Source organism: Ammospiza nelsoni, chromosome 28 (assembly GCF_027579445.1).
Source record: "Ammospiza nelsoni isolate bAmmNel1 chromosome 28, bAmmNel1.pri, whole genome shotgun sequence".
NCBI lineage: Eukaryota > Metazoa > Chordata > Aves > Passeriformes > Passerellidae > Ammospiza > Ammospiza nelsoni.
Window position 1 is genome coordinate 1,079,596 of NC_080660.1, and position 21,220 is coordinate 1,100,815.

At 58.6% G+C, this 21,220-nt stretch overlaps 3 protein-coding genes across 8 annotated transcripts in view; all 3 read left to right on the plus strand.

Moving 5' to 3' along the window:
- Nucleotides 1–124: 124 nt before the first annotated feature.
- RPS27 (ribosomal protein S27) lies at nt 125–1,450 on the plus strand. Its single transcript, XM_059490398.1, has 4 exons — nt 125–197; nt 459–567; nt 839–949; nt 1,326–1,450. The coding sequence occupies exons 1-4, from the start codon at nt 192–194 to the stop codon at nt 1,352–1,354; spliced, it is 255 nt and encodes an 84-aa protein (XP_059346381.1). The 5' UTR covers nt 125–191; the 3' UTR covers nt 1,355–1,450.
- A 631-nt stretch (nt 1,451–2,081) lies between these two features.
- On the plus strand, nt 2,082–8,612 carry LOC132084986 (cathepsin S-like). 4 transcript variants are annotated; one of them, XR_009420126.1, is made up of 9 exons: nt 2,082–2,208; nt 2,565–2,755; nt 2,974–3,093; nt 3,619–3,774; nt 3,846–4,070; nt 5,068–5,233; nt 5,758–5,863; nt 6,845–8,248; nt 8,320–8,612. XR_009420126.1 is itself a non-coding variant. In XM_059490321.1 (8 exons), the coding sequence occupies exons 2-8, from the start codon at nt 2,630–2,632 to the stop codon at nt 6,942–6,944; spliced, it is 999 nt and encodes a 332-aa protein (XP_059346304.1). In that variant the 5' UTR covers nt 2,082–2,208; nt 2,565–2,629; the 3' UTR covers nt 6,945–8,612. The 4 variants fall into 4 exon arrangements, 1 of the variants encoding a protein (XP_059346304.1); XR_009420127.1 differs by having other exon boundaries at nt 6,845–8,168; XR_009420128.1 differs by having other exon boundaries at nt 3,942–4,070.
- Nucleotides 8,613–9,755: 1,143 nt separating this feature from the next.
- ARHGEF2 (Rho/Rac guanine nucleotide exchange factor 2) overlaps nt 9,756–21,220 on the plus strand; it is a 30,337-nt gene continuing 18,872 nt past the window's right edge. Inside the window, exons 1-7 of one of the 3 annotated variants that reach the window (XM_059490266.1) lie at nt 9,756–9,829; nt 11,760–11,852; nt 13,074–13,395; nt 13,936–14,092; nt 15,178–15,289; nt 15,499–15,544; nt 16,557–16,668. In XM_059490266.1, coding sequence (XP_059346249.1) covers nt 13,373–13,395; nt 13,936–14,092; nt 15,178–15,289; nt 15,499–15,544; nt 16,557–16,668 — 450 coding nt within the window. In that variant the 5' untranslated portion in view covers nt 9,756–9,829; nt 11,760–11,852; nt 13,074–13,372. The remainder of the gene's footprint in view (nt 9,830–11,759; nt 11,853–13,073; nt 13,396–13,935; nt 14,093–15,177; nt 15,290–15,498; nt 15,545–16,556; nt 16,669–21,220) is intronic. The other 2 variants (XM_059490264.1, XM_059490265.1) reach the window with 2 other exon arrangements.

The window sequence follows — 21,220 nt, forward strand, 5'->3', positions numbered from 1 at the left end:
TCAAAGTGACAAAACTTTAACGACCGTCCCAAAAGGCGGCTAAGTTAGCGACCTTCCCAAAATGGCGTCAACACCGCCGCCACGGCCCAACGATGGCACCGCCCCACTTCCTCCCCTGGCGCCGCCCCGCAGCGGAAATGGCGCTGCGGGGCTGAGCCCGTCCCTTTCCGGCCCCTCACGCCGCCGCCGCCATGCCTGTGAGTGCGGCCCGACCCTGCCCGGGCTCCGCCGCCCCCGCGGCCGCCCCGGAACCGCGCCCGGCGGGGCCAGGGAGGGGCGGGAGGGCGCGGGGAAGGCGCGGGGAAGGCGGCGGGGCCGGGGGCGCGCGGGGCGCTGAGGGCGAGGAGCGCGAACGTGGGAGCCCCAAGATGGCGGCAGCGGCGTGAGGGGACGGAGGGTGGGGGGAGCGGGAGCGATCGCGGTGTCCTCAGGACTGACCGATCCCGGTGCCCCCGCAGCTCGCCAAGGACCTGTTGCACCCGTCTCCCGAGGAGGAGAAGCGCAAGCATAAGAAGAAGCGGCTGGTGCAGAGCCCCAACTCGTACTTCATGGACGTCAAGTGCCCCGGTGGGCATCGAGGGTCTCCCCGTGTCCCGCTGTTGTCCCCGCTCTCTCTTTGCCCTTCCATGTCTTTATTTCCCTGTGTCCCGCCGTCTTTTCGTGTCCTTCCCCGTTTCCCACCGGGCTCTCCCTCCGTGTCCCTCCCGGTGTCCCCCTTTCGTGTCCCTTCACGCGTTTCCTGCCTTGTCCCGTTGTCTCTCCGTGACCCTCCACGTGTCCCGGTCCCCCTGCCCGTGTCCCCCCCGATAACTCCGCTGTCCCCACGCTGTCCCCGCAGGCTGTTACAAGATCACGACCGTGTTCAGCCATGCCCAGACCGTGGTGCTCTGCGTGGGCTGCTCCACGGTGCTGTGCCAGCCCACGGGGGGCAAGGCTCGGCTCACCGAGGGTGGGTATCCCGAGGGGGCTTTGGGAATACCGAGGGTGGGAGGGGATGGAGGAATCCGGGGCTGCTCCATGGGAAGGTGCCGTGCAAGGAGGGCCTGGGGGGATTTGGGGATTTTGGGGTGGGGGGACGCGGTGTGGACCCCACTGGAGGGGCTGGTTCCTGTTTGGGGTGGGGGGATTTGGGACCTCAGCGGGGCTGACTCCCCCCTCGGTAGTTTTGGAATTCTGCTGGAGGGTTGGAATTCCAAGGAGAGGTTTGGAATTTGGGCTGTTTTGGAAGCTTTTGCCATCAGAATTCCCCAGAATTCGGGTTGGAAGAGGTGGAATTCCCGTTTCCAGAGCGATGCAGCATTGCCAGGTCTGTGTTTGCTCCCCAGGCTGCTCGTTCCGGAGGAAGCAGCACTGAGGCAGCCGGGATGCCACGGAGACACACGGGAATTCCGCCCTGTCCCTGTCGCCCCCTCCGCTTCCCGCTAATAAATTTTGGATAAAATACCCAAAATGGGTCAGGTCTGGTTCTTGGCTGCAGGGACACTGCGGGGTTTGGGCATGCGGGGAGGGAATTCCTTCCTGGGACTGTCCCTGCTGTCCCTTCCCAAAGCATTCCGTGATTCTCAATCCAGGTGGTGCCACCACCACCCTGGGGTGGGACAAGTCTCCTTCCTGTCCTTGTGGGGATGCTCAATTGGGAGTTCCACCTGGATAAACCTTTTCTGTGTGTGGTTTAACTGGAGGAACTGGGAATATCCATGTTTCATGCTCCCCACGCTGATGCTAACGTGGATCAGTGCTCTGATCCTATTATGGATCCTCCTCCCACCCCTCTTTTCCCATCTGGAGGGGAATTACCAGGATGTTTTCCCCAGATCTGGCTCTGGTGGGGTGAACTGGGGGCTCAGCTCTCCCCATTCCCACCTGGAGCTCCCCAAATCCACCCCGAGCTGTGACCCTGCTCTCACTCCGCATTTTTGGGGTGCTGAAACAACAAACCCTCCCTCCCTCCCTCCTTGGGTGTTTTCTGGAAGCTCTCGCCCCGCTGGCCCCTCAGAGCTGAACTGAAATCGAACTTGGGACTTTCGGTTCCTCATTCCCTCATTTCCTGGCTCGTGATTTCTCCCCACGGCGCCGCTGCCCCGCGCCCCAAATCCCGGCGTGCCGGCGCCGGGAATGCTCCGGATCCGAGCCCGAATCCCCAGATCCCCTCCCCAGCCCCTCCTGCCGGCGCTGGAGGTCGGAGCCAGCCCGGAGCAGCTTCTGGAGGTAATTTGGGCGGCTTTGATGTTTTAATCCCCACCCCAGGAGCCCTTGGAGGAAGTAAAACTCGGGGACAAGTGGATTTGTGGGGGTTTGGGGGTCTGTTTTATCCCAAACCTCCACCTGGATTGTGGGATTGCCGGTGTATCCCATCCTGGGGGGCACTGCTCGGGTAAAACCAGGGAATTTTGGGGATTTTTGGGCATGGATTTGTCCCAGCAGCTCGGATGTGTCCTGGCCTGTCCTCACGGACACGGGGCTGGCTCCGGGATTCTCCCCTGCAGGGAATTTTGTGCTGCGTGTCCGGGCGGGCCGGTGGCACCACCAGGTCACCACCGGGGTGTTGTCACCTCCCTGCCCAGACCGGATTTGTCACCGAGGGGTCAATCCCGGCTCCGAGCCCTCGGCTCCTGCTCCGAATCCCGGGATGGAGCCGCTGGCTCCCGCCGCCCTCCTGGCCCTGCTGGTGCTGGCCCTGGGACACCCCGACCCCGCGCTGGACCGGCACTGGGAGCTCTGGAAAAAATCCTACGGCAAGGAATATCACCCCCAGGTGCGAATGTGATAGGATGGGAGCTGGGAACGTCTGGGGAACATCCCAGGATTTTCTGGGGCTCTCCTGGTTGGAGAAGATCCGACGGCGTTCCGAGCGCTGCCGCTCTCCAGGGATGAGCCAGCTGGGGCTCCCGACGGCTTTTACTGGGATGAACTGGGGTGGGAAGGCTCTGGAGGGGCTGTCCCGGCTCTGACAGGGCCCTGCTGGAATTGCAGGAGGATTTGCTCCGTCGCCTGACGTGGGAGAAGAACCTGTGGCTGGTGACCCTCCACAACCTGGAGCACTCCCTGGGGCTCCGCTCCTACACGCTGGGCATGAACCACCTGGGGGACATGGTGGGTGCTGGCAGCGGTTCCAGCCCTCTGGAATTGCCCTGGAGGGGGACTGGACCTGGCTTTTGGTGGGTCTGGGGTGGGAAAATTCCTGACATCCCCCTCAGCCCGCTCTGGTGGGATCCAGCAGCCAGAGACAGGCTGCTCTGGAATTCTGTGAGGAAAGAGCTCCTTGGGGTGGGATTTGGGACACACGGGAGGTGTCTGGAATTCTGTGAGGAATTCTGTGAGGAAAGAGCTCCCTGGGGTGGAATTTGGGGCACACGGGAGCTGTCCTGGTCATTTGGGATATTTATGGATCATCCCTCTTCTGTGTCCCAAATTTGGAGGGGGTTTATAACCCAGTTTCCAGGGATTTGGGGAGCTGGAGCTGAGCTTTTCCTTTTCTGATTAAAATCTTGAAATTAAATGGAAAAACAAAGAGTTGAGGATACCCCACAGCCAATTCCACCTCAGAAATCCCGCACCACCCTCATGTGGGGCTGACAGAGAGCAGGAGTCACCCTCTGGGATTCTCCTTCCCACCAGACCAGCGAGGAGGTGGCAGCATCGCTGACGGGGCTCCAGCTCCATCCCCGTCCCCGCCGGAATTCTGCATTCCCAGCCCGACCCCGGCCTGTTGGGGACATCCCCGAGGCTCTGGACTGGCGGGACAAGGGCTGTGTGACCGAGGTGAAGAACCAGGTGAGCCTCGCCCCGGGATCCTCCCGCCGCTCCCCACGGCGGCTCCTGAGCCTCTCCCGCCTCCTCCGCAGGGCGCCTGCGGATCCTGCTGGGCCTTCAGCGCCGTGGGAGCGCTGGAGGCGCAGCTGAAGCTGAAAACCGGGAATTTGGTGTCCCTGAGCGTCCAGAACCTGGTGGATTGCTCCGGGATGTACGGGAACAAGGGCTGCGCCGGCGGGTTCATGACGGACGCGTTCCAGTACATCATCGACAACGGCGGCATCGAGTCCGAGGAGTCCTATCCCTACACGGCTCAGGTGGGCCTGGAAAACCTCTTTTCCTGGAAAACTCATGGAAACCTCACCCTGTTCCTGTTTTGCTCCCTCCTCTCCCATCCGATTCCCCCTGCCTCGGTTTTCTGGTGGCACCTCAGGACCCAAAGCCAGGCCAGGAACTTTGGGATGGTTTGGAGGGGAGTGACTGGACCGCGAGCTGGAATTCCTACCTGGTTATTTCACCATTTCTTAAGCAACGAGCTGGAGGGGAGGGAAAAATGGGTCAGGAGCCTCCTGAAAACACGATTCCAGGAAATGGGTCAGAGCAACAACAGCTCAATCCAAGAAAAAGTGGGAATTAACTCTCCGAACGTGGAGCTACAGTGGGAAAAGCTGTTCCTGGGGTCTGGAGGAAATGAGAAGCATCTGTGGATAGGGAGGATGAGGATGGTGGCTCCAGGGAAGAGGAGGATGACGATGCAGGCTTGTGCTGGATTTGGGATTGGGAAGGGGAACCAACCCCAGGATGGGGTTGGAATTTTGAATGTTTTTGAGGAAAAAGGACAGAGAATCCTGCGAGAAACAAACCAAGGATGGAGACGGCGGGACTGGAGGGGCTCAGGCGGGGGTCTGGGAATGCTCCTGGATCCCATTGGCTCATTCCCATTTCCTGGCTCATTCCCATTTCTTGACTTGTTCCCATTTTCTGGCTGGTTCCCGTCTCTAGACTTGTTCCTATTTCTTGTCTCATCCCCGTTTCCCAGCTCATTTCTGTTCCTTGGCTCGTCCTCGTTTCCTGTCTCGTTTCCGTTTCTCAGCTCATTCCCGTTTCCTGGTTTATTCCCATTTCCCATCTCCTTCCCATTTCCCATCTCCTTCCCATTTCCCATCTCCTTCCTATTTCTCATCTCCTTCCCATTTCCAATCTCCTTCCCATTTCCAATCTCCTTCCCATTTCCCGGTTCATTCCCATTTCCCGGTTCATTCCCATTTCCCACCTCATTCCCGTTTCCCGTTTTTTTCCCCCGTTTCCCGTCAGAACGGGACGTGCCACTACAACGCCTCCGCCCGTGCCGCCTCCTGCTCCCGCTTCGTGGAGCTGCCCGAGGGCGACGAGGCCGCGCTCAGGGACGCCGTGGCCACCGTGGGCCCCGTGGCCGTGGCCATCGACGCCACCCGGCCCAGCTTCTTCCTCTACCGCTCCGGTGAGGCCTCCGGATTGGGCGGAATTCGGGGATTTTTGGGTTAATTCCTGGAGGGAGGCTGGAGTGAGATGGTCTTGAGGCCTTTAGGGCTCTTCCAACCTTCCAAATCCACTTTCTTTGCAGAATCCTTCCAACCTTCCAAATCCACCTTCTTCCTTTCTTTCCAGAATCCTTCCAACATTCCAACAGAATCCTTCCAACCTTCCAAATCCACCTTCTTCCTTTCTTTCACTCCAGAATCCTTCCAACCTTCCAAATCCACCTTCTTCCTTTCTTTCACTCCAGAATCCTTCCAACCTTCCAAATCCACTTTCTTTCCAGAATCCTTCCAACTTTCCAAATTCATCTTCTTCCTTTCTTTCCAGAATCCTTCCAACCTTCCAAACCCACCTTCTTCCTGTCTTTCACCCCAGAATCCTGGTGAGAGGTATCATTGGGAATTTGGGTGGGGTTTGGGAGGCTGGTGGTGAATTCCTGGAGGGAGGCTGGGATCCGTTGGAATTCTGAATTTTCTCCCTCCCCAGGTGTGTTTGACGACCCCCAGTGCTCGCAGGAGAAGCTGAACCACGCCGTGCTGGTGGTGGGATACGGCTCCCTGGAAAACAAGGAATATTGGCTGGTGAAGAACAGGTAAAAACCCAGAGCATCCACAGGGAATTCTGGAACATTCCCAGCTGGGTGGAGACCCACAAATAGTCCAACTCCCAGCCCTGGACACCCCAAAACTCCCACCTCGTCCCTCAGGGCCTTGTCCAGGTGCTTCTTCACCCATGGGGGGGTTGGAACGATGATCCATAAGGTCCATTCTGGCCCAACCCACTCCATAATGCCAGGATTTTGTGTTTAGAGCTGCCCAAATCCATGTGGATGTGGCACTTGGGGACACATTCCCATGGTGGTGGCCTTAGCAGCCTCGGGGACAGTTGAACTTTGTGATTTCTGAGGACTTTTCCAACCCAAATTGTGGTGGTACCAGTTGTGAGTTTCTCTGGGTCTGGACTGGAGGCACTTGAGACAATAATTCATATTGTGACTCAAGTGTTTATTATTGTGTTTATTATTTCTTATCAGTAAAACAATCTCACTACTGTGAGTTGGGCAGCAAGGCACAAAATGGCCAACAATCTCTTGTTCCAAGGTCTTTTAAGACTAAACTATCCAATTAAGAACTGACACCTAAATTATTTCCCCTTTTAACCCAATAACTGATCCCAATGTGGATTTTTCCGCCCAATTACAAAATGCCACCCAAACCCATGAAGAAGAAGCCTGGAGAAGAAATCCAGGATGACACCCTGTGCCCTCCATCTTGCATACTAAAAATCCCAAAATCTCAATTTCTCACCAAGTGATGCCTCTACACTGCTCTCTATAATTTCACATTTTTGTGGATTTTAGTCTGTCTTGAAGTTTAGAAAACTTTCTCCATGAATGAGGGTCAAAATCAGTGCTCCCCCTGGGCGTCAGAACACCTCAGAGCAAACAGAGAAATATTCCCTGTGGTGCCCTGGGTTTCCACACTGAATAGTTCCATGAATCCCAGGATTCTGGCACCTTCTCCTTTAAAAAAAATGAGGATTTTTCCCTGTTTTCTTCTCCCTGTTCCCAAAGCTGGGGCGTGCATTTCGGGGACGCCGGGTACATCCGCATGGCCCGTAACGCCTCCAACCTCTGCGGCATCGCCAGCTACGCCTCCTACCCGCTCATCTAGACCCGATCTGGACCTGCTCTGGACCTGCTCTGGACCTGCTCTGGACCTGCTCTGGACCTGGTCTGCACCTGCACTCCAGGCACCTCCCCAGAGCTCCAGATTTCCATGGATTCAATGGATTCCTCTACTTCCAGGGTCGCTTTCCAGCGCTGGGCATTGTCTGGTGGTTGGATCCGTGGGTTGGGAGGGGATCCGGAGTGTGGGATGGGGAAATGTTGTTGATAAGCATCAGGGAGTTTGTTTTTGGTGGAAATGTGGGGGTTTGGGAGTAAAATGGTGATTCCTGCAGGGATTGGTCACAGGGGCAACAGGGAGCGGGTAGTGGGATCGTAGGTGTCGTTGGGATCACTGGGATCACTGGGATTGGGCACTGGGACCACAGGGGTCACTGGGATCACTGGGATTGGGTACTGGGACCACAGGGGTCACTGGGATCACTGGGATCAGGCACGGGGTTCATTGGGATCAGGTAATGGGACCACAGGGGTCACTGGGATTGAGTACTGGGATCATTGGCATCACAGGGATCGTTTGGATCATGTAATGGGATCACAGGATCATTGGGATTGGGTACCAGGATCATTGGGATCACTGGGCTCACAGGGATCACTGGGATCACTGCAATTGGATAGTGGGATCATTGGGATCAGGCACAGGGTCATGGGGATCAGGTACAAGGATCACTGGGTTCACAGGGATCATTGGAATTGGGTACCAGGATAATTGGGATCACAAGGATCATTGGGATCACTGGGATTACTGGGATCCCATTATCAGGATCCCAGGAATCCCAGGGATCACAGAGATCAGGTGCTGGAATCACAGAGATAATTGGGATTGGGTGCCAGGATCACTGGGATCACTGGGATCAGGTACTGGGATCACTGGAATCACAGGGATCATTGGGATTGGGTGCCAGGATAATTGGGATCACAAGGATTCCATGGATCACTGGGATCAGGTACTGAGATCACAGAGGTCATTGGGATCGGGTACTGGGATCATTGGGATCACTGGAATCACAGGGATCATTGGGATTGGGTACAAGGATCACAGAGATCATTGGGATCTGGTACTGGGATCACAGGGATCACTGGGGTCACTGGGATCCCAGCATCAGAATCCCAGGAATCCCAGGGATCACAGAGATCATGTGCTGGGATCACAGAGGTCATTGGGATTGGGTACCAGGATGACTGGGATCACTGGGATCACTGGGATCAGGTACTGGGATCTCAGAGATCATTGGGATTGGGTGCCAGGATAATTGGGATAATTGGGATCACTGGGATCACTGGGATCAGGTACTGAGATCACAGAGGTCATTGGGATTGGGGACCAGGATGACTGGGATCACTGGGATCACTGGGATCAGGTACTGAGATCACAGAGGTCATTGGGATTGGGTGCCAGGATAATTGGGATCACTGGGATCAGGTACTGAGATCACAGAGGTCGTTGGAATTGGGTACTGGGATCACAGGAATCGCTGGGATCACAGAGATCATTGGGATCTGGTACTGGGATCACTGGGATCACTGGGATCATGGGTTCCTCCCTCTGGAGCTGCTGCGATGCCGGACATCGATTTCCCTCCCCAGTGTGACGCTGCTGGGATTGCAGATATTCCATGGGAAATAAAAGATTTGCATCTTGCTGCCTCAAAAATCCCGATATTTGGGAGATAATCCCCCCCCCCCCCAAAAATCCCAACATTTGGTGGCTCCCATCACCCCACAGCCGAGAATTCCGTGTTGGTGGATGGAGATCCCGAGGGAACAGTGTCCCTTTTGTCCCTTTTGTCCCTAAACAATGTCCCCAAGGCTGGAATTCCTCACCCCCGGATCCCAGCCCTCCCTTGCCGGGGGGGATCCGAGCAGCCGGGAGCATCGGAGCGCCGGGATGAGGGGTAAGGATGGTCCCAGCTGCCCTTCCCATGGGATTTCCAGCTGGAAAAGGGGCGCGGGTGGCTCATTCCCAGCGGCCGCATTGGGATTTAGGGCGAGGTTTTGTTGGGAAAAGGAGTTGTCCCCGTTGGATCCCAAATCCTGGCACCTCCCTGGATTTCGGGGGGTGGAGCTGCGGCATCGGGAAGGATGAAACCCCCCCCCAATAAAGGACCCTGGTGAGGAGGAGAAAATTCCAGAACTCCCTTGGAAATCATGGAATTATTCAGGTTGGAAAACAGAAAGATTCCACACCTGGAATGTTTCTGGAGTTTTGGGGAAGGAGTTTTTGTCCCTCTGTGGGGTCATAGCTTTGCTCGGCAAGGACCCAAAGACCCCATTCCCGCCTCCATCCAGGAATTCAAGCCCCAGCTTCCCAAATTCCACCCTAATTCCAAAGGTTTATGCACACAAGCGCCGCGGGGCGGACCCGCAGAACCAGGAAACCGCGAGGCCAAAATTTAACCCCCAAAAAACCTGGGGAAAGGAGACTCACTCAATCCCTGCCCTGGGAGAGAGAATTCCCGAGGAAATCCCTGGAAAAGCTTCGGGAACGGGCAGGGCTCGTGTCCGGGGAGTTGGCACCTCCTGGCACCTCCCGAATCCCGCACAAAGGTCCCCGTTCCGCCCGCTTGTTTAAACAAACACCTTCCCGGCGGGACAAATCCCCGGGAATACCCGCAGGGAGACGGAACCCGGGGCCGTTTGGCTCCGGAGGGGGCGAAAATTTGGGATTTTCCTGGGATTTCTGCCGGCGAGGAGAACCCGGAGCTTTCCACTCTCCCGGATATTCCCTTTGGTGGGAATCGGGGCGCTGGGGGCCCGCAGGTACCTCCGGAGCGGGATGGAGCCGGTGCAGCCGGGATTAACCCGTTCCGGGCCGGTTTTTCCCAGGAGATGAAATCCCGCCTGGATCCGGCTGCGCTGGCATCGCCCGAGGTGTGTGACCCGTGCGGAACCGGGACAAGGTGGGGGTGGGGGGGCAGCGCCGTGGATTTGGGGTTCAGCCCCGTGGGATGTGGGGTTCTGCAGGCTGCGGGTTGGGAAAAATGGGAATATTCCAGTGGGGGTGAAGGAATTCTTGCCTTTGGGGCAGGGAAACTGAGGCACGGAGCCAGCCCCGCCCTGCCTTGCGGGGTTTTGGGGGTTCCCGGCTGAATCACCCACAAATCCCATGGGAAGGATCTCGGGGAGAGCGGGGAAGGGAGAGTTTCACCCCGAGGGCGGCGCGGGGGCTGTTCCCGATCCCTGAAAATCGCTGGGAAAGGGAATCGGGGGGTGCCGAGGGCTGGGGGGGGGGAACAGGGAGCGGTTCGGGATTTGGGGAGCGGCAGCGGCACCCCCGGAGCTGCGGCACAAAGGGTTAACAGGGAAAAGGCTCCGCTCGGCCGGGTGGTTCCTGCTTCGTTTGGAGTGCGGGAGGCGACAGCGAGGAAGGGGGAGGGGGCGCGGGGCCGGGACCCCTCCTCGGGAACCGCCGGGACCTCGTTGGGAATTGGGAACTGGGAATTTGGGAATTAATTGGGAATTTGGGAATTTCCGCCCGGCACCGAGCTCAACCCCCGCTCCCGTCACCCGCAGGTAGGACCGGGGTGACCCGGCGTGACCTGGGGACAGCAGGACACCCCAAAATCCCCTCTGAGCCCCCCCCCCCGGCCACCTTCCCCGTGGTCCCCCCGAGGTCGCGGTCCCGGTTCCCTCCAGCGCCCCCGGGATGGGGAATCCCCCGCCGATCGTTCCCCGCCGGTACCGGACGGTGCTGGGAAAACACCGGAGCCCCCCCGGGTTCCGAACCCCTCCGGGAATCCCGGCACACCCACCCCGGTATGAGTTTGGCCATTCCCAGCTCGGAGCAGCGCCCGAAATTCCCGGTCCGGCGTTGTCCCGGTGCTATCCCGGCCTTATCCCGGTGCTATCCCGGCCTTATCCCGGTGCTATCCCGCTGTTCCCGAGTCCCGGTCGGGATCCAAACTGGCCACTCTCAGCCAACATTTTGGGGCTGCCCCCAGGACCGGGATTTGGGGGGGGGAATGTCCCCAGAATTGGGATTTGGGGCTGGAGCTGCCCTCAGGATAGGGGTTTGGAGGGAAGGAAGATGTCCCCAGCACCGGGATTTTGGGGGAGCAGTCCCCAAGATCGGGATTTGGGAGTGGGATCGGGATTTGGGGCTGGAGCTGCCCCCAGGATCGGGGTTTGGGGGGCGGCTGTTCCCGGAACTGGGATTTGAGGGGAGCTGCTGCACGATCGGGATTTAGGGGTGAAGATGTCCCCAAGGTCGGGATTTTGGGGAGCTGTCCCCCAGGATCAGGATTCGGGGAGGGATCTGTCCCCAGGACCGGGATTTGGGGGATTTGGGGCTGGATCCAGATTTGGGGGCTGGAGCCTCCCCCAGGACTGGGATTTGGGGGGACTGCCCCCAGGAATTTGGGAGGGCTATCCCCAGGATGGGGATTTAGGGGGATCTGTCCCCAGAATTGGGATTTTGGGGGGATCTGCTGCAGGATTTCCCTTTCCCTGCTCCGGAGTTTGAATTTGCATCCTGAGATTCCCGGCAGGCTCTGGGAAGCTCCTGCACATCCCGGCTGCTTTCCTGCACCTGGATGAGCTCGGGAACCCCAAAATCTGCGTGGGGGGAGTCTCGTGGGTCCTTGGGAAGAGCCGTGCCTGTGCTTTTCCCCTGGAGCCGTGGCCACGCTCCTCTCCTCATTTATTTATGATTCCATGTTTATTATCCCGCGTTTGTGGCCGATCCCTGGCAGATCCAAGGGCAGATCCACAAAGGAAAACGGGGTGGTTTTTATTTGGGTTTTTTTTTTTTGTTTTTTTTTTTTTTTTTTTTTTTTGTTGTTTTCTTTTTTTTTAACATCAGCTGACCGGGCTGGGAATGTAAAAACAGGAAAAACGGCTGAGCTCATCCCAGCTCATCCCAGCTCATCCCAGTGCCCTCCCTGTCCCCAGCGGGGTGAGTCTGGCCAGGCCAGGATGTGGGGCTGGGATTTGGGGATTGTGGCACTGGGCTGGGGCACGGGGACTGGGGGGATCCATCGGGAGCAGCCCAGGATCCAGGAGGGGATCCCAGCAGGAGCGGCTGGCTCGGGGTTCTGGGGGGATGTCGGGATTTTGGGAGGGGGTCAGGATTCCCAGGGGTTTCCCGGTCTCGTGGGGCCTTTTAGGGGCTATGGCCAGGCTGAAATCCCCCAGATCCCAACTCAGATCCCACCCCAAAACCCGCTCAGATCCCAACTCAGATCCCACCCCAAACCCCGCTCAGATCCCACCCCAAACCCCGCCGTGTTCCCATCCCACAGCCTCTCCCAGCCCCATCCCAAACCCACCCCAGGTCCCATTCCAAGATCCCATTCCAGACCCCCCAGTCCCTCTAAAGCCCCCTGGGCCCCTTCCCCACTCTGGGGGGTTTATCCCTCCCGTCAGGGGTGGGAATTTGGGGGCTCGGATGAGCTGCATCCTTGCGGGGTCCCCCTGCGGTGGGGAGTCCCATTCCCAATCCTTTTCCCATTCCCAATCCTTTTCCCATTCCCAATCCTTTTCCCATTCCCTCTCCCATTTCCCAATCCCATTCCCATTTCCCTATTTCCTCTCCCATTCCCATCTTCCCATTCATTCCCATTCCTATTTCCTCTCCCTCTCCCATTCTCACTCCCACTCCCATTCCCATTCCTTTCCCATTCCCAATCCCATTTTCCCATTTTCCCATTTTCTCATTTTCCCCTTCCCATTCCCATTTTCTCATTTCCACTTCCCATCCCCACTCCCATTCCTATTCCCGTAGCCATTCCCAAACCCATTTTCCCATTTTTTTCCCCATTTCCCCATTTTCCCATTCCTGTCCCCATTCCCATTTCCCATTCCCAATCCCATTCCATTCCCAGTCCCTCTCCCTTTCCCAGTCCCATTTTCCCACTTTCCCATCATTTTCCCATTTTCCCCTTCCCCGCCTCTCTGCTCCCTTCCCGAATTCCTCCCAGTTTAATGAATAACCACAAGAGCTCAGCCTCGGGCAGGGGGAGTGAATTTTGACTTTCCCGCCCCCCCTGGGGGCTTTGGGGACCCTCCAGCACCGCGGGGAGACAGAAACGCCCCCCCTGCTCCGGCTGAGACCCCCCAAAATCCCCTCAGGGCTGGGCTGGACCCCCCTCAACCCCTCCCTTCCCCCTTCCTGCAGTGTCCGGCCACCAGGAGCACCCCAAAATCCTGGAGCACCCCAAAATCCTGGAGCCCCACCAAGTTCTGGAGACCCCCAAAATCCTGGAGCCCCCCCAAGTCACCCCAGAGCCCTACGGGGGGCTCCCGCCCCCGAGGCGCCGCTGCGTGTCCGTCCTGGAGCCCGGCACGGCCTGGGATGAGGATGAGGAGGAGGAGGAGGATGAAGGGCGGATCCCTCTGCGCAGACCCCGGGCCCTGCGGAGCTCCCCGGACCCTTTCCGGAGGCACAGCTGGGAACCGGGCAAGGAACCGCGGGGCATGGCGGGCTACGGGCAGCTCAGGTACGGGGGGACCCCGGGACACCGTCACCCCCAAATCCAGAGGGGTCGGGGGGTCTTCTGAGCCCCCAAACCCGGGGACTGGGGAGTCTGGGGTCTTCTGAGCCCCCCCAAACACGGGGATTGGGATCCATCCCTGCCTGGGTGGGGACATCCCCAAATCCAGTGGGCTCGGGGGTCTTCCTGCATCCCTGAGCCCCCCAAACCCAAACTGGGACCCTCTGTGCATCCCTGCTTTGCGTGGGGACACCCCCAGCCCTGACCCCCAAATCCAGCGGGGTCGGGACCTTCCCGCGTCCCCAAGACCCCCAAACCCAAACTGGGATCCATCCCTGCCTCGGTAGGGACACCCCCAATTCCAGCGGGGTCGGGGATCTTCCTGCATCCCTGAGCCCCCCAAATTTGGGGATTGGGACCCTCCGTGCATCCCTGCCTGAGTGGGGACACCCCAGATTCCCTGCTCACCCCTCGGGGACCCTCTTTGGGGCCGTGCCCCCCTCGAGGAGCCGCTTTGGGGGTGACTTTCCCCGCGTGCCCCCCCAGCAGGAGCCCCGAGCTGGGTTCCAGCGCGGAGCAGCTGGGGGGGCTCTGTGGGCGCCCCCGGGACCCCCGGAGAGCCCCCCTGGTGCACAGCAGTGACGAGCTGGACTCGCTGCTCTCGCAGGACGACGACGACGAGGCCGACGTGAGGCGGGCACAGGTGGGACCCTCCTGTCACCTTGGGGTCACCCAGCGGCCACCCGAGCCAGGGGAGGGGACACCGGGGAGGGGAGCACCGGGGCAAAGGCACATCCTGGTGGCTTTGGTCACATCCTGGTGGCTTTGGTCACATCCTGGTGGCTTTGCTGTCCGTCCTGGGTGGCTTTGGTCACATCCTGGTGGCTTTGGTCACATCCTGGTGGCTTTGCTGTCCGTCCTGGGTGGCTTTGGTCACATCCTGGTGGCTTTGGTCACATCCTGGTGGCTTTGCTGTCCGTCCTGGGTGGCTTTGGTCACATCCTGGTGGCTTTGGTCACATCCTGGTGGCTTTGCTGTCCGTCCCGGGTGGCTTTGTCATCGTCCTGAGTGACTTTGCCATCATTTGGGGTGAGCCTGTCACCGCTCTGAGTGGCTTTGCCATCATCCCAGGTGGCTTTGCCATCGTCCTGCTGGTTTGTCATTGTCCTGAGACACTCTGTCACCACCTTGAGTGGCTCTGCCACAGTCCCGGTGGCTTTGTCACTCTCCTTGCGCCTTTGCCATTGCCCAGAGTGGCTTTGCCATTCTCCTGAGAGACTTTGTCACCCCCTTGAGTGGCTTGGGCATCCTCCTGGTGGCTTTGTTGTCACCCCAAGTGGTTTTATCACCATCCTGAGTGGCTCTGGCATCATTTGGGGTGAGGCTGTCGCCGCTTTGGGTGGCTTTGCCATCACCTCAGGTGGCTTTGCCATCGTCCTGCTGGTTTGCCATTGCCCAGAGTGATTTTGTCATTGTCCTGCGAGGCTTTGTCACCATCTTGAGCGGCTTTGGCGTCGTCCTGGTGGCTTTGGCGTCGTCCTTGCGCCTTTGCCACCATCCCGGGCGGCTTTGCCGCGGTCCTGCCGGTTTGCCATTGCCCTTGAGTGGCTCTGCCACAGTCCTGGTGCCTTTGTCACTCTCCTCGTGCCTTTGCCGCCATCCCCGGTGGCTTTGCCACCGCCCCGAGTGCCCAGGACGCTCCTTGCCCCCGGCAGCCGCTTCCACCTGGGGACCGCTGTCGGGGCGGGAGGGTGGCAGTGCCACCACTGTCGCTGTCCCCGCCGGCAGGAGGACGCCAGGCGGCTCCCGGCGCCCCGGGCCGGGCCGCGCTGCCGGGGCTGGTCCCGTTTCAAATCCGCGTCCCTCGGTGTCATCCCGGCCAGCGTCCCCGGCCAGGAGGGTGAGTCTGTCCGTCCGTCCGTCCGTCTGTCCCCCCGTGGAGGGACCCTCGTGTCCCCCCTGGCGCTGTCCCTGCTCCGACCTCCCCGCTAACGACCCAGAATCGATGGCGCTGCCGCCGCAGTTAATTAGTTAATTATCACCCCCTCCGCCCCCAGCTCATCGCCACCTTTTAAACTCCTTTTTAAATTCCTTTTTTTCCTTTTCCAGCTGCCGAAATTCCCCCGTTCGCCTCCCAGCAGAGCCTGCTCGGAGGGTGAGTGTCCCCTGAGTGTCCCCTGAGTGTCCCCGCGCTGTCCCTGTCCCCTCCCCGCGCCTGTCACAGCCCATTGCCGTCCTCATTAGGGCTGGCCCGGAGCCCCGCGGGGACAGGGACGGCCTTGGGGACAGGGATGGGGGCAGGGACAGGGATGGGGACACGCTGCCCTGCCAAAAATGGGGTTTTGCCCCCTCCAAAAGTGGCTCTGAAGGTGATTTGTCCCCACCCGAGGGCATCTTGTCCCCTCCTTCGAGGGTGATTTATGTCCCAGGGTGGCTCGTCCCCACCCAAATGGGGATTTGTCACCCCTCAAATGGGGATTTGTCCCCCCCATGAGGATTTGTCCGCCCCCAATTGGGGTTTGTCCCATCCAAAGGGGATCTGTCCCCCTCAATGGGAATTTGTCCCCCTCAATGGGAATTTGTCCCCCTCAATGGGGAGCTGCCCACCCAAAAAGGGGATTTGTCCCCCCAAAATGAGAATTTGTCCCCCTCAAAGGGGATTTGTCCCCCTTAATTGGGAATTGTCCCCCCAAATGTGGATTTATCCCCCCCCCCAAATGGGGATTTGTCCCCCCCAATAGAGATCTGTCCCCCCCAAACGGGAATTTGTCCCCCCAAACGGGAATTTATCCTCTCCAAGGACGTTTTGTCCCCTCCCAAGCGTGGCTTTTGTCCCCTCCGGGGGGTGATTTGTCCCCTCCAAGAGCTCTTTGTCCCCTCCGAGGATGTCCCCAAGCAACCAGGACGCCCCTCCCCGCTCCCCAAATCGGGGGGGCAGCGGCACGGGGGGACCCCCGGGAGGGGACAGGGGGGACACGGAGGGGACAGAGGGGACAGGGGGGACACGGAGGGGGCAGAGGGGACACGGAGGGGGCAGAGGCGACAGGAGGGGGCTCTGTATGGCCCTGCTGGCCGCGGGGAGGGGACACGCTCGCTCCTCCCCGTTGTGGCGGGGACAGAGCCGGGATTGTCCGGCGGGCTCGCCCATCGCCATCCTCGTCCCGCAGCACCGGGAGCCGCGAGCGGCTGGCGGGGGAGGCGGGGACCCCCCCGGGCCGGGAAGGGACCCCCCTGGACAGGACCCTCAGCTTCATCCGCAGGATGACCGGCAAGACAAAGGTAACGGGGCGGGAGGGAAAAACAACCGGGGAGAAAACAACAACGGGGCGGGAGCGGCGCGGCGGGACAACGGAACAACGGGAGAAGGGGAGAACGGGACAGCGGGAAACCGGGAAACCGGGATAACGGGAAACCGGGAAAACAGGATACCGGGAGAACGGGAGAACGGGAAAATGGAAAAACGGGAGAACGGGATGGGTTCAAGGATGCTCCGCCGTGCCTCAGTTTCCCCTCTCCCCCCCCCGGCTCCGTCGCTCGCTGTTTGCCAGATTCTGGGACCTAAAAGATCCCAAAGAAAGGAAAGCGCGGGATGTGCTCGGGGAAGGGATCCCCAGCGCTCATTCCCGCCGCCATCCCTTCCTCGGGAATGTTTTCCTCCTCCTCCTCCTCCTTCCCCTCCCGTGCCTCAGTTTCCCCTCTGCCGCCCCTTCCCGAGGCGCTTTGGTGCCTCGGGGGACGGGGGGGACCCCCATCAGGGAGGGAAACTGAGGCACGAGGGGACCCCGCAGCCGGCCCTGGCTTTGTCCCCGGTTTTGGGGGGGTCAAACGCCGCTCGCCCCCCTGCCCCGGGCGGCCCCGATTTGCCGCCAAGCGGAGCCGTTAATCCCCGACCTCCTCCTCCTCCTCCTCCTCCTCCCCCCGCCGGATCAGCCGCCAGCTGTTCGCATCTGGGGGGGCCCCGCGCGTCCCCCCCCGGGCCCAAACCCCGCCCGGGATCCGGAACCGCCCGGGGAGCGGCTCCGGCCCCGTCCCGGCAGCGCAGCGGGGCCGGAACCCGGCGCTCCTTGGGGCGTTTATTGCGATTATTGCGGTGTTGGCTCGGGGCTGTTGTAGGGGAAAAGGCGCCTGGGAGTCGGGGTGGGCTTCGGGCTCCGTTTTGGGGTGGGGAGGGGGTCGGTCCTGGCTGGAAAAGCGGGGCTTGGATGAAATGTTCTCCCCAATTTGGGGAAAAAAAAAAAAAAAAAAAAAAAAGTAATAATAACGGTAATAAGAATAGTAATAATAATAGTAATAATAATAGTAACAATAGTAATGGTAATAATAATAATAATGATAATGATGATAATAAAATAATGAAATAATAATAATAATAATAATAATAATAATAATAATAATAATAATAATAATAATAATAATAATAATAATAATAGTAATAATAATAATAGTAATAATAATAATAGTAGTAGTAGTAGTAAGCCCATGGGGGTCTCCTTTGGGGGGCTCCAACCCCCAGATCCGGTACCGGGGATTCCCAACGGGAGGTTCTGCCGATGTTGGGGTGACTTTGGGGGTCCCTATGAGCGGACCCCCCCATTTCCCTTCCCACACCGATCCCTCCCGGAGCACCCCGGGCTTTCTCCGCTGGTTTTTGGCTGCTCCGGGAGGAAGAGGAGGAACAGCCGCGCTCCGGGCGTACCGGGAGGAGACGGGGATCTGGGCATGGGGAACGGGGGTGAAAGGGGCGCCCCGGGCGCGTCCTGCCCCCGCTCCGAGCCCCCCCCGAGGGTCTGATCACGCTTTGGTGACCAGGAGTTCATTAAAACCCGCAGTTTAATTAAAACCCGGCAAGGAGCCGGGAATGAGTCAGGAGAGAGGCCCAGGAACTGCCCCGTCCTGGCCTCGGCACCTGGGGGGTTTCCCTTGATTTTAGGAATATTTTTATGGATCCCAGGGATGCTTTTCTGGGTCCCATAGATGTTTTCCTGGATCCCAGGGGTGTTTTGAATCCCAGGGACCTTTTTCCTGAATCCCAGGAATATTTTCCTGGATCCCAGTGATATTTTTACTGGATCCCAGGGGTGTTTTCAATCCCAGGGATGTTTTCCTGGATCCCAGGGATCTTTTCTTGAATCCCAGGAATATTTTCCTGAATTCCAGGGGTGATTTTAATCCCAGGAATATTTCCCTGGATCCCAAGGACATTTTCCTGAATCTCTGGGATGTTTCCCTGGATCCCAGGGGTGTTTTGAATCCCAGGGATCTTGTCCTATATCCCAGGAATATTTTCCTGGATCCTGGGGATATTCTCCTGAATCCCAGAGATGTTTTCCTGAATCCCAGGAATATTTTCCTGGCTCCTAGGGATATCCTTCTGAATCCCAGAGATGTTTTCCTGAATCCCAGGAATATTTTCTTGGATCCCGGGGATGTTTTCATGGATCCCAGGGATTTTTCCTTGATCCCAGGAATATTTTACTGGACCCAAAGAATATTCTCCTGAATCCCAGGGACGCTTTCCTGAATTGCAGGGCTGTTTTCCTGAATCCCATTAATGTTTCCCTGGATCCCAGGAATATTCTCCTGAATCCCAGGGACGTTTTCCTGTATCTCAGGGATGTTTTCCTGGATGTTTTCCTGAACCCCAGGGATTTTTCCCCAGGAATGCCCCTCCCAATGCATCCTGCCCCTCTCCCCGGGGATTTTTGGCGCCGTTCCCGTTCCACAGCCGCTGTTTTTCCCCAGGGAAACTGAGGCAGCCGGGAGTGGTGACACCTCTGGTTGGCACCGCTGGATTTTTCTGGTTATTCATTAATCCCAGCGCTGCCGGTGGCGCTGCCGTCCCCGTCCCCTCGGTGTCCCCTCGGTGCCACCAGGCCGGGAAATTCGGGATAAATTACATTTAACTCCTTTGCATCCCAGAACCGCGGGGTTTGGCTTTGTCCTGGCGCTCCCCAAGTGACACTTGGGGACCTGGGGATCCCCAAAAAGCCGCAGCTGGCATCAGGAGCGTTATCTCGGATTGATGCCATAAATCCTGGCTTATCTCGGCGGAGTTAATGTTCAACCGGCGATGCCAGCCCGGCTCCCTCTGCCAGGGCCTCTCCCAAGCCGCTGTTTTATGGGGAAAAAGCGACATTTCCCCCAAAATAACACTTTTATCCCAGATTTCCACCCCCAGGGAAGCGGCAGCACCGTGGAGGGGCTCTCCCTGGAGGGATTTGCTGCAGCTGGGAGATAAGAGCCCCAAAAATTGAAGGAGAGCAGGGCAGGGATTTGCGTCACCCCGAAAACGGAGCTTTGGGGCGCGCGGGGCCTTTGGGACGGGTGGAATTCACAAATGGGATTTTCTGCTTCCTTTCGGGATGGGAAGGGGGTGTTCCCAAAGCTCGGGGCTTTCCAGGGAGTGTGTCAGGGGGGAAACTGAGGCACGGAGAGGAAGGGCTGGACCTGGGGCCACATCCGGGCTGCAGGGGCCGGAGCAGGGGGGGATCCGAGGGGCGGCCCCGGGGGATGATGGGGGTGGTCCGGGGGGGTTCTGGGGTCTGATACCGAGGGGAATGCAGGGATCGATCCCCAGGGATGAAGGGGATGGGCTGGGAGGGTTCTGGGGTCTGATACCGAGGGGAATGCAGGGATTGATCCCCAGGGATGATGGGGATGGTCTGGGGGGGTTCTGGGGATGGTCTGGGGGAATTCTGGGGTCTGATCCTGAGGGGAATGCAGGGATCGATCCCCAGGGATGATGGGGATGGTCTGGGGGGGTTCTGGGGATGGTCTGGGGGAATTCTGGGGTCTGATCCTGAGGGGAATGCAGGGATCGATCCCCAGGGATGATGGGGATGGTCCGGGGGGGTTCTGGGGTCTGATCCCAAGGGGAATGCAGGGATTGATCCCCAGGGATGATGGGGGTGGTCTGGGGGGATTCTGGGGTCTGATACCGAGGGGAATGCAGGGATTGATCCCCAGGGATGATGGGGATGGGCTGGGGGGGTTCTGGGGATGGTCTGGGGGGATTCTGGGGTCTGATCCCGAGGGGAATGCAGGGATCGATCCCCAGGGATGAAGGGGATGGGCTGGGGTGATTCCAGGGTCTGATCCCGAGGGGAATCCAGGCATTGATCCCAAAGGATGATGGGGGTGGTCTGGGGGGATTCCAGGGTCTGATCCCGAGGGGAATCCAGGCATTGATCCCCAGGGATGCTGAGGACAGTCCAGGATGAGCCTGGGGACCAATCCCTCAGGATGCTGGGACACAGATTCCTGTGGTTGCTGGGATTCAGATCCCTCGGGATGTTGGAACACAGATCCCTTGAGATATTGGATTACAGATCCCTTGGGATGCTGGAGCGCAGATCCCTCGGGATGTTTGATTACAAATCTCTCGGGATGTTGGATTCGGTTGGGATGCAGGAATTCAGATCCCTTGGGATGTTTGGAACACAAATCCCTCGGGATGCTGGATTCAGATCCCTCAGGATGCAGGGACACAGATCCCTTGGGATGCAGGAATTCAGATCCCTCAGGATGTTGGATTAGAGATCCCTGGGGATGCTGGATTCCAAATCCCTCAGGATTTTGGATTCAGATCCCTCAGGATGCTGGGACTCAGATCCCTCGGGATGTTGGGACTCAGATCTATGGGAATGCTGGAGCACAGATCCCTTGGGATATTGGATTGAGATCCCTCAAGATGTTTGAATACAGATCCCTTGGGAAGTTGGAACACAAATCCCTCGGGATGCTGGATTCAGATCCCTGGGGATGCTGGGACACAGATCCCCTGGGATGCTGGATTACAAATCCCTTGGGATGCAAGGACACCGATCCCTCG

Bases quoted from the DNA above. Each gene is read 5' to 3' on its own strand.
- RPS27 (XM_059490398.1), top strand. The intron at 568-838 runs GTGGGCATCGAG...CTGTCCCCGCAG, and splicing joins CATGGACGTCAAGTGCCCCG to GCTGTTACAAGATCACGACC. The intron at 950-1,325 runs GTGGGTATCCCG...TTTGCTCCCCAG, and splicing joins CAAGGCTCGGCTCACCGAGG to GCTGCTCGTTCCGGAGGAAG.
- LOC132084986 (XM_059490321.1), top strand. From the start codon at position 2,630: ATGGAGCCGCTGGCTCCCGCCGCCCTCCTGGCCCTGCTGGTGCTGGCC. The intron at 3,094-3,618 runs GTGGGTGCTGGC...CCTTCCCACCAG, and splicing joins TGAACCACCTGGGGGACATG to ACCAGCGAGGAGGTGGCAGC. The intron at 5,864-6,844 runs GTAAAAACCCAG...CTGTTCCCAAAG, and splicing joins TATTGGCTGGTGAAGAACAG to CTGGGGCGTGCATTTCGGGG.